General features: G+C 38.8%; 1 protein-coding gene across 5 annotated transcripts in view; it reads left to right on the top strand.

The window, feature by feature from the left end:
- Nucleotides 1-4,665: 4,665 nt before the first annotated feature.
- The window catches only part of ELAVL4 (ELAV like RNA binding protein 4), a 92,940-nt gene continuing 85,818 nt past the window's right edge, over nucleotides 4,666-11,787 (top strand). For 2 of the 5 annotated variants that reach the window (XM_007459644.1, XM_007459642.1), the window contains exon 1: nucleotides 9,707-9,985. In XM_007459644.1, coding sequence (XP_007459706.1) covers nucleotides 9,977-9,985 — 9 coding nt within the window. In that variant the 5' untranslated portion in view covers nucleotides 9,707-9,976. Of the gene's footprint in view, nucleotides 4,757-7,074; nucleotides 7,171-9,706; nucleotides 9,986-10,408; nucleotides 10,758-11,787 lie in introns of those variants that run through there. The other 3 variants (XM_007459645.1, XM_007459641.1, XM_007459643.1) reach the window with 3 other exon arrangements.

Here is an 11,787-nt window from a genome sequence, read left to right as displayed (position 1 = left end):
CCTGATGTGGGTTTTAAAACTGTGATTTTAGTTATTCACTCTTCTCAGTAAGGGAGAAAACTGAATAGTGAGGTCAATAACAATAACCCTTTTAAAAGAACTTAAGTATAATTTCTGTAATTACCTAGGATTAATGGTGCCTTGATAAAATAAAAGTTATGTATTTGTGAATAATTTCAGAGTAGGACCAGGGCTTTTCCAGGCCCTGAAATTTCACAGGAGCCCAGCATCTTTATGGTTACCACATAATATCATAGAGGAAGGTTAGCATGAAATAGGTATTTGTTAGCCTACAAGGCTTTGGGAGTTATAATGTTACAACTTCTGTTCAAAAATCTTACATTAAAAAAAATACTCATCCTCGTTAAAGATGTGATCCTTTTCAAGGTGGTATTTTGAACTTGAAGCTGCTGTTGCTAAGGCGTTGCTAAGGGAAATGAGCTACTCAGCACTAATGCGTAACTTTACTCTTCTGCCTAAAAGTAGTTAAATCATTCCTCCAGCTTCAGAGTCAGAGAGGGAAAGGACTAAAAAGGGTCAAGTGGAGAGTTGCCTTTTTCTGACAGTTATATAGCATGCCTCTCTTGTTTTTCACATTTTTTTCCTTCACCTTTTGTAAAGAAAGGAAATGACCTTCCTAGGCATAAGAGGGTTGAAAAGGTAAACTAGGCTACGGAGCAGGGCAAGGCTTATAATGAATGTAGACTGTGCCTGACTAAGGCAGAAGGAAGTGCCTGACCACTGAGAGAAATGCTTCTGCTGATGACCAACCTCAGAAAAGGGCTTTTTACAATAACCCAGCGAACAGTAAGGGTGACTTGAAAAAGAAAATTATGTATTAATGAATGAAGCACCAAATCATTGTGCCCTAAGCATTTGGTTCAAAAGTTCTAAAATATTTGGAATCAATTATTTATGTTCTCTTATTGTGTGCCCATTATGTTCAAGGTACTGATATTCTACATGCTGGGGATATAAGGCAAATAACATACAATTTCTACCCTGCAAGCTCACAATACAGTGTGAGAGTAACAAAGAACTATAATTCATTGAGTACAATCTGTTATAGAATTGTTTGAAAATTGTTGAAGTTCAGAATTATGCTCACAGTTGAATTTTTGATAAATAAAATTTGGAAACTATTTGGAAAGTTTAATGTCTTGGGGCTTTAGTAGATGATTCCATCTGAAGATCAGGCACTCTTACCTTTACTTTCAGAGACGTAGGAGGGAATAGCACACACACAAAATAATAGCAGACAAAAAAGCATGACCCTTGTAATTTTCACAGGACCAGGATTCTATCATCACCTGGTGGCAAAATACTAAAATTACAGGTGTAAGTTAGGTGGATGTTTTTTTCTTTTTTCTTTTTTTAAAATTATTGTTATTGTTTTAAATGTCAGCAGATGGCAACAGCATTACTCTGAATGTTAGTTTCTGATTACAGACTAACAGAGAATAAGATTTAAGTTTTTTAGATCTACACTTTTCTATATAAGGTAGAATTTATAGCGAAAAGAGTGTGGACTGAGGTTAAACATATATAAGTTTGAAACTTAAATTTGCCTCTTACTAGCTGTGTGATCTTGAGAAAATCACTTAAATTCTCTACTCTTTAGTTTTCTTATTGGGAATCTCAGAGTTGTGAGATTAAATGAGATGTATAGGCAAAGCATCTAATGCAATGTTTGACACATAGTGGATACTCAATAAATGCTAATTCTTGTTCTTTTCATAAAAGTACTTACTGTATAAGAGGTCCTCTTTCCCACAGTCATCATATCATAACATTCCTCTATTTACAACTTTTAAAAATGGAATAGGTTGGGATAGATTCAGAGGAGACCTCAGAGGGCGTCTAGCTAGAAGGAGCTGGCTGCCAGTATCCCCTTCCTGCCCTCCTCCCCCATCTTTGTTCCTGTATGAAATACCCTCCACTGTCCAAAACAAATCCTATCATTCTTCAAGCCTAGCTTCAGTTCCAGCTTCTCTCATGAAGCCTTCCCCATCACTCAGGTGGTATCCTCAGCATTGACTACCTGTCAGTATTTCATTTTGATACTATTCTCTTTACGTTCTTCCTTATACTATTAGGATTTATGCATAAAAATGAAGCTCCTTTCCTAGCCAGATTGTAAGCTCCTTGGTGAGCACTGTGACTTTTATTTCTTTTATTCTTCATGTTAAGATTTTAGCACTGAACTTTGCACACAGGACTAAGTAAATGTTTATCTGCAGCAGACATTTTTCATTAGAACAGGAACAGACCTTTTAGCCTTTCTTAGTTATTATTGTCTTTTTATGCTCTAATTGTTTAGAGAGGCTTTGAATTGTATTTTCTTCAACAAGATTGACTTATCTTGTAGCCAGGTACTAATTCATACAGTTTTTCCCTAATTTCCACGTTAATAATAATAGCTACCATTTAGAGTGCTGCCTCCACCAAGCCTATATCTACTTAATTCTGGCAACAAACCTTAAGAGAAGTATTATTGTGTCCATTTTACAGATGGGGAAACTGAAGGTTAAGGAGCCTAGCATATCATTTCCCCCTGAGAAGGTGTTCAGCAACCGCTAGTTGAATCAAAACAAATAGGCCTTGGGATAGTATTTGAGGTGATGAGGGCAACTATTGATCTTCATTCATTCTCCATGACTGGAGTGCTGCCTGGAGCCATACTCTGTATTATAAAGGGCGGAGGACAAAGAAGTAAAATGAATCAGTGTTTGCTGAGCAGATACTCTATGTAAGGAGTTTTGCCAGTTTTGGAAGAGGAAGTAGGGGATAGGGCTGGGGACTTAATCCTGCCTTCTAAGATTTTGTGCTTTGTAGTTTTAATTCTTTGTTTCTATCTCACTTTGTTTGTTTTGAGAAAAGTCAAACACACCTTCCATCTTCCCTCTGCTTTCTCTTCTAGTCTGTGCCCATCTTTCTCATTTATTCAACACATATTTACTAAGCATATTCTTCTGTGGTATGAGGAGGGGAGATCTTACTTTTGGATGAGTCAAACACCTTTCTAGAAGAATTCTTAGTTATAACAATTGTCACTTGAGTGAGATTGTGCATGTCAAGTGCCTAGTACAGTGTTTGATGTACAGTAGACTCCTAGTAAAAGAGTAGTTTTTATTCACACTGTAAGTCCTACCATTCTTCTTTCTTCTTGTCCTCGCTCTCCTCTCCTCCCCTTTACCTTTCCTTCTTCCTTCTACTCCTCCTCTTCCTCCTTCTTCCACAAATTTCCTTCCTTGCCTTTTACAGTACATCTGTTTATTTGTAGTTACAGAATTATAAATGAGTCCAGAGTTTTAAAAGGCCCTACATTGAATTATTTTCAGTACTGTATTAATCTCGTTAAACACTGCATCCTTTAGTGGTATGAGTAGCTACTCCATATTTCATTTATTCAGTGGCCTTTGATTTGTGAAGATTTATATCTATACTAAGGAGTTTTTGTTTCTTTGTTTTTTATTTTATTTATTTTATTTTTAGTAAAGCTCATCTGAACTGAAGTGAGAAGGCCTCAAATCCCTTAATATAGAGATCTTCAGAAATCTCTGTGTGTTTGCACGTTGACGCTGCTGAGTTTTCTTAAGCTATGATGAAGAATATATCAGTGAAAAGTCCAGACAGGGACTCCCTTCAATCAGATTTCTTTGATAAATGTGTACTTACTGTTTTTTAGAATTTTGTAAGTAAGGCAATTTTCCTGTCCTTTAAATTTTCTTTCCCAGAAAGACACCCTAGTGCTTTAAGCGTGCGAGCAAAGGCACATTTGGAAAATCATGCATTGATTCTGGAAAGAAGCCTCTGCTTTCAGCTGCTGTTCTAGCATAGGCTTAGGAGTATGGAAAGAAAACAGTCAGATCAAGTGTGGATCTACCCTTAAGTTAGTTTACCTGCCTAGGTGAACTCTCGGTCATATAAGTTGACTATACATCCATTTGTCATATTTCTCCACACAGTAGTGCTCTTCTAGCCCTTTCCCACAATCCATAGTAGACAAAACTACTTAGGAAAGAGAAAGGCGTGACACAGTCAGGTCATGTACCTCTAATAGCACATCAACAGTGAATTCCTGATCCAACTGACAGACGCCATGTCAGTCTGGCACATCGTTCTTTCCTCTGTGGTATGTTTGCATTTCCTTACAACATTTGATTTAATGTTTCTGCAGGAAAAAAAAAAAAAGGCAAAACCAACACCACAATTCATCAAAGGAAAATTAGCTTTAAATTTTATCAGAAGCTCTTAAATATAGTATACCATTGTCTGGGCATACTGACTGTACTTTCCCTAAAAGAAGAAATGCCAGCAGCTCAGGTTTATTTTTCAAGGGAAGAGAGAGAGGATAAAAAGAAATTGAACCACAGGAAAATGTCAGGTCATAGTCACTGATGACGCTATTTAAATGGTGTGCAATAATCACATTAGGGCAGAGCACATGGAATTCCTGATTTCTGCATGACAGTGAAGAAGGGCCAGCAATTATCTGTGTGTGTGTGTGTGTGTGTGTGGATATGTGAGTGTCTGCTCACTCTACCTTCCCACCCCATTTTGATAATTCAATTGAGAGGCAAGAAGAGGTAATCCAGACACCCGGAACAGGAGGAAAAGGTCTGCAGCTGTGCTCGGAGGGACTGGTGTGAAGCAAGAGGCTCAGTCTGACTTGGAGTTTTGTGCTATTGCATGTGAATGCTCTGGAACTGCTCTAATCGACTGAAAATGAGCCGGCTACGGTCATATGGAACAGGTCTGTTTAGCCACATCGCTGGGTAGCGTGGCAGATGGTAGACCGTCAATGGGTGGTATTGATTGGCTGGATTTGCCTTAGGGTAACAAGACTATGGGTCCTTAAAAACCCGCTTCATCTTATTTTCCTTTGTGCAGCTACGTACAGTTGTGGTTTCTCTTCTCACTCCCCCAGTCCCCAATATCTCCTTTTTTCCCTTTACAAATCAAAAGCCTTCCTTGGTAACCAAAATAGAGAGGTTACCTTGAGATAAACACTCTTTAAATTATCACCAAGGCAAGAAAACTCAAGAATATTTTATTTACTAGGCTGATTACATTTTAATGTTCGAAGAAAGTGACATTTTAAAATTAGTGTTTAAGACATATGGTGAGTGTACAAATTAGCTTATTTCACACAACCAGAATTTGATGAGAGCAACTCCTCCTTCTCACTCCCCAGTTAAAAATTGTCACTTGAAACTTAATATATTTGAGGAGGTTAAATGGTATTAAGTGATGCAGACTTGACTTAAAGATGAAGGAGATAGTCACTGTTGTATATGGCTAAATGTTGCCGGATGGGCTGGAAAAATACTAGTATTGACATCCGTGTTTGCAAGAGGATGTGGAAGTTTCAGGGCTTTAATTTTGTCCAGCCAAGAAAACAAAATCCCAGGTATCTGTGAATGTTGGTTTCTCTTTTAGATACGAGGGAACATAGAATGGTGCATGCATATTCTGTGAGTAGTAAAAGCCTCCTTAAAAACAGGTCATATAATGATATGAGTGATGAGGTTTATTTTTGTCCAGGTGGTTCTTTATCCTTTTAACATCATCACTTGGGGCTTTCAACTTGAGACATTCTATTTATTCCTGGCAGAGGAGCAGATTAATCGGAATAGAATTGTCCAAAGGAGACACCAAGTTAACTATACAGACAAAATTGTACACAACAGAAACGTTCCACTTTGAGGTAGATCTTAGGGATAAAGAACAGCACTGGGGAAGTATATATCATTAGTTTGCTGTTGTGGTTGTTTATAATTGTGTTTTAAAAAGAGGTGCTCAAGGCTTTTTTGTTTGTCTTTTTCAGTGTCTTTACTTTTAAGCTTTTGGTTATTTCGTATCATGAAAGATCATATCAAATATTACTATGAAGAAAAGTTACACCCTTAAACTCTTGCCTCCATCTTGTGTGTGCTTCATTCATATGCCTACTTTTGAACTGGGTGTTTATCACACTTGTCAATATTTCTCTCCTTTTGCTAAAAGAAAATATCTCCATGAAGTTTTTGGTTTTCCCCCTTGCTCTGCGTTGATTGGATTTTCCTTTTTCATCCTTTGCTGAATGAAACAAAGCTTGTTTGTGTTTCATTCTTCACAGTTCTTATTAGAATTGGTGATGGTGTTTTGTTTTGTTTCCTCACTGTAAGTCAGGAGAGGGAATTTTATTTATTTATTTTGACAAGATACAGAGAGAGATACAAGGCAGATGCCTGTTAGGATGCTGGCGTTTCTCATGTCACACCCTACACCCAAAAGCTGTTCCAAGGGAAAAAAAAAAAGTCTTTTAAGATGGTTCATTTGAATCTGTGCACTCTACCCACCTGGTGGTTATACAGTGAACTGTTACTTTAAAGAGTAGTTGAAACACCAGCCATGTTTGGGGCAGGCTGCTCTTGCAAAGAGAGCAGTACATATAACAGGCATCTACTGTGTGTGAGATAAGGGGAAAATTCAGCTCACTGACTAGAGGTTTTAATGTGCGAACTCTAGGGAAATAATATATTGACTGTTCCGTGGCACGCAAGAAAATTGAAGAACCCTTTGCAGACGGAGTGATTTGCAAAGGATTCTATCTGTTTCTCTTAAAACAAAATCTGTGGCAAGATGTTTGAAATCAGCAGGACGCTTAATGCTGCTTTGTTAAATAATGAGGTAATATTTTGTCACTTTTTTCTGGGCAGCATCTGTTTCCCTCCCCCTTCATTTTTTTTCCTGTGTTTATGAAGGATTCTATTTCTTTCTTTCTTTCTTTCTTTCTTTCTTTCTTCTTTCTTTCTTTCTTTCTTTCTTTTTCTTCTCACTGAAGTCAAGGAAATAGAATTCACGCTTCCATTTGTGTTCCTTCCTTTCGGTGCTTTTGGAGAATTTGGTTGTCTTTTTTTATTTGCAGTTTCAGCCGGCTGCTGTTTCCTAGCCCATTGTGCCACGTAAGGCTTCTCCACTGCGCGGAGTAGGTAGTTATTAACGCTGAATTGGCTTCTGGTACAGTCCATCTGGACTCTGTGTGGGAAAGCTGGCTGCCGGCGACTGATGCTGAGATATCTGCAACCTTTGGGATGTGTGCATGGTGGCGAGGGACTGACTGATATGAGATTACTTCTTTTAAGGGAAATTGTTTTTAATGAGTCAAGAAACTGCTCATTTATGGTAAGAAGGATACAGCGGCACTGGCAGCCCCACAGCTCTGGGATATCATTTTTAGGTTGCCTTAGCTGCTTGAGTGAGACAAGTTTCTTTCTGTGGTGGTGGAGGATTGTGGCAGAAAAAAAATATCATGCATGACTGGGAGACTCGCCTGCCTGATTCTTGAGATAATATGTTAAGAATCTGTTGCTTTACAAATGTCACACCACTGATGTAGCGGTCAGCCCCTCACTCTGAAAGATGAATGGTACTACTGGAAACGCAATAATAAGGTTGACTTTTCCCAACAATGGGATTCTGCCTTTGTCTTTAGAGAAAAGGCCTCTGAGGACATTTGTGCATTTGTTTGAGGATTCCATTGAAAGGCTTTAGAGTGGAGGTTTTTGGAAAAGTGATCAATATACAAACTGCATGGATTTTTAGCCTAGCAAAACCAGCTAATTGTTAATACTGTAATATACAGTTACTATTTTGGAAAACTGGCCAGAATATCTTTTGATATCCCTAATGTTAATTTATGGCTCACTAAGTGTGCTGAGATTAGTATGGATGGAAGAAAGGTTTTAAGAAATTCCGACTTTTAAAACCTCCAGAGGAATACACAGTAAATATTTTTGCTCCCAGTGAGCTGTTTTTATTTGTGTGTTAGTCAGCTTTGTGTTCATGTTTACTTTTCACAGTATTTTGATATTGGTGAGATTGTACTCAGAGTTTCTGTTGTTGATTTCGGGCTCCTGTACCTGCCCAGTGTACATATATTGAGCTCTTTAGAGCACTTAACCTGTGAATTTGTCCTTCATACACAGTTCAAGGGATACTGTAGTACTATTGTGACTTGTAGGACTCTTTATACATTTGTTCAAGAAATTATTTTAAAAGTTTACTTAATTCAGTAGTGTTCCACTTGATGGGATCATAGTTTTAACATTTCTACTTTTCTATTTCATGTACTTTCATTTCTAATAGCTGAATTTATTTATATTCAAGTCTAATAGCTCATGTTGTATACCCAACAGATACTGTTTTATGGTGTATCTGTATTTTTAAAGTGTGTATATATATGTATATTTATATGTGTGTTCATGAAATAGTAGCTTGGAGAAAATAGCTTTAATTTTCTAATGTAAAGGTTGTTTTCTTTTATAATAATTTTTCACAGACCCATTTATTCTTGGACATTGAAGCCTAGAGCATAGCATGATTTTCGGCCTATATTTCCACTTGGCCCAATCCCATCCTGCTGTCAACTCCAGCCAAAGATGAAAAATTATGATAAATTATGTCTTTAGTAATATTTGTTACCTCTGTGTATTTATTGAGGAACAAATTGACTAAATTATGAATTAAATAAATCGTGATAATTAGCCTTTGGGGTTAAAGTAAAACATAAACTCCTCAGATAAGCCACTTTAAAACCCAAACTAGAACAAAAAACTATACTACTGAAGGCTTGGTAGCATAGCGGTTATGAAATGTATAAAATGGGCAGATAAACTGTATACATCACCACACACTTGCTAAATGTCTCTTTGCAAGTCTTTTAAGAGGCCAAAGAAAAAAGACATCCTTGGAAGGAGAGAAGCAAAATCACGTGTTCAGTTAAGCAAGATGAGCACCCTGTACCGGTTATGAAATGAGGCTGTTGTCAAAAGTGTGTTTTACCTTTCTCTGCAGCAGTAGAGAGAGCAAAGAGAGAATGTATTTTAGTGGATTTTTAAAAATTCAGATCATGCTCCTATCCAAGTTGAGAAATAAATTCATTTAAATAAATCATTCATCATTCTCTGTTTTGAAAAGCTCAGGCAGAAGGCAGAAAGGTAGAGGCTGACAGCTGCCCCCCTTCTCCCCCACAGCTTTTTTTCTTTTTTGTTTATTAGGAAGTAGTTTTCTGAAGCAAACTTGTATGAACCTAGTTAACAGAGCAAAGCCTGATCTCAAACTTGCTTTCTTTTGAAACGCTGGCCATATTAGCTGCAGAAGGAGCATTGCTCACTAAAAATCAGCAATATTGGGGAATAATAAAGTTAAAATGTAGATATATTAGCACATTAAAGTGCTTTTGTTGTATCTTTAAGCCCAGAGGCAGGTCATTAAATATGCATTTTGCTAGAAAGCAACTGTCTAAAAAGATAAGGTGGTTGAAAACATTCTATAAGGGAAAAGCGCTCAGTCAGAGGGGTGGGGTGATACAGCCCTCAGGACAGGGGAAAGGGAGAACACTCCCACTGTTAAGGTTTGCAAGCCGCCAGTGACCTGCAGTTGTTACAGTACTTTTGAGCTGGAAGGAAGGAAAAGGTAAATATACAAGTATGGCTGTGTTGCTTCAGCCTGGCCTTAATTACCAGACACAAGAAGCAGTTCAGAAATCTGGTCTCTGTTGTTGTAGAGGTCACCAAATCATTAACATCGTCAATCTGGCAGTAGCTAATTTAAATAGCACCTGATGTTGCAACGCCTCCCTTGGTTTCCCCAGCCAATCAGATCCTGGCTTCAGCTGACAGATGGTCCCATAAATGGATGTAAAAAGGGGAAGCTTCGAGCCAATTTCAGCAAGGCTCTGTTCAGTTGTTCTTATCTACATCCTAGAATCAGGGGTTTCAGCTCACTGCTCCTTTTATTTCTTTTATTTTTCTTTCTCTCCCCCCACCCCCCCAAAATAATTGATTTACTTTACAGTCATCCACACTGTGTTTTGTGGATCTTTAAAAATATATAACAATAGTAGTCATTTTAAAAATATATTCTGAAATCTTTGCAAATTTTAACAGAAGAGTCGAAGCTCTGCGAGACCCAATATTTGCCAATAAGAATGGTTATGGTAGGTATGACTAGATTTATAATCTGTTGTTTGTGCCGCTGGAGGGGAGAAAAGCATATCCACCTTGACCAGTCTTATGCTTGCACAAGACTTCAGTTCTCTGCTGCTGTTTGGTTCCTACATTTACTATCTCTTTTGTGTAGAGAGTGCGGGTAGGTCCTTTTATTGAAAAGCAGTTGGGAAATAGATTGTCATTTTTAACAGGTCATTGTCAATTTTCCCTTCAACATAAAGCTGGGGGTGGGGAAGGGGAGGTGGGCTGAAATAATTGCTGGTTTGTTGAAATAGGTTATATTACCTGAGACCATAATGGCAAAAGAAGGATTTTCTTTTTGTAAGGGAGAGGGGGTTTGTCTATGTGCCTCCTCGGTTTTGTGGGGCTCGAGGTGGCTGCCGCGGGCTTAGGAATCTCTCTATTTCCGTGCTGGAAATTTAAACCTTGAGAGGCAGCTTCTGAATACTGAACGTTGTCATGGGCAGTTGTGTTTCGGGGGGCTGCGCATTCAAAACGGCAGAGAGAGTGATTTATTTGGGCTTCAGTAAATGCTGCATCTTGTATTTCAAAGAGTTTCCTGTCATGACCTCATAAAAAAGAGGAGGCGGCTTGTATGTGTAGCGGTGCCTGGCGTGTTGAGTTGTTGCTTCCTTCTCTGGGCAGCAGCTCTGTAAGAAGGAATGTCAGCTTTTACATAACGTTCCTTTCCGCTTTTGACACACTGTGTGAGGGTCCATCTTCTTCTGATCACAGATGGAGTGGAATGGCTTGAAGATGGTAAGTGAAAAGAGGAAGACAGCTTGGAGATTCCAGCCGTCGTGTGTGTGTGTGTGTGTGTGTGTGTGTGTATGTGTGTGTGTGTGTGTGTTCGTGCGCGCGCATAAGGATGGTGGACTGTGCATCGTAAATCACTGTGCAGATCGTTTGTGTGTGTATGTGTGTGTTTATTAGTGTCTCTCTTTTCTGAAAACCAGAATCCATCTCCAAGTATAATGGCACTGCACGCACACAAGGCACACACACTGCCTCTTTTATCGAACACACATTTTAGCCAAGCAAGGTTGGTGTATTTTTTGACAATCACAGTGTCACCATCGCTGTTGGCTGGCGTGTCCACCGCCTCTGTGAGCTTTCAACAGAATTGCACGACTGTTAAAGTTAAAGGCACATTTCTTTTTTCAGTCTCCTACTCGGAGTGATGGGGAAGGCTGGGAATGAGGGGTGGAGGAGGTGAGGTTCAGTACCAGCAGATGCAATTGTGGAACAGGACTTTTGGATGTAGAAGGGGAAGTAGAAAACCTTTCTGCCAAAGTAGTAAATCTATTTTTAGCATCATCTTTTTCTGGAAAAAAAAAGCAGGGAAACTCCTTGAGTGCCGCTCCTGTTGCCTGATGTTGACCCTGAAGATATGGCACAAAATGGCACGATCAGATGCCACGAGTGCCCACTTTGACTTTGAATTTCACTAGCCATAGCTTTCACAGGGTTTCAAAGCTTGGTATGGGGGGAGGCTGTAAATTCATATCCATCTCACTTATTTTTTGCTAGAAAAGCCTGGGGAGGACTTTTCGCTCTGCATATATGTTATAACAAAGCTGTGGTCTTTTTCCCATTCTTAGCGGATTGCCTTTGTCTGGCTGCTTGTTTTGATGGGTGTAAAACAAATAAGATTAGACTGAGCAGCCCAACTGAAAGCGATAGCTGGGAGGAAAACCCAATGAAAGGTTGCCGGGGAAACGAACAGAGGAAAAGCCGGGTAGGGAGCAGGTGGCTATCATGAGAACACACTGCAAACAGTGTAAAAAAG

This window comes from Lipotes vexillifer, unplaced genomic scaffold, assembly GCF_000442215.2.
Source record: "Lipotes vexillifer unplaced genomic scaffold, Lipotes_vexillifer_v1.1 scaffold525, whole genome shotgun sequence".
NCBI lineage: Eukaryota > Metazoa > Chordata > Mammalia > Artiodactyla > Lipotidae > Lipotes > Lipotes vexillifer.
This window is presented reverse-complemented; position numbering and strand designations above follow the sequence as displayed.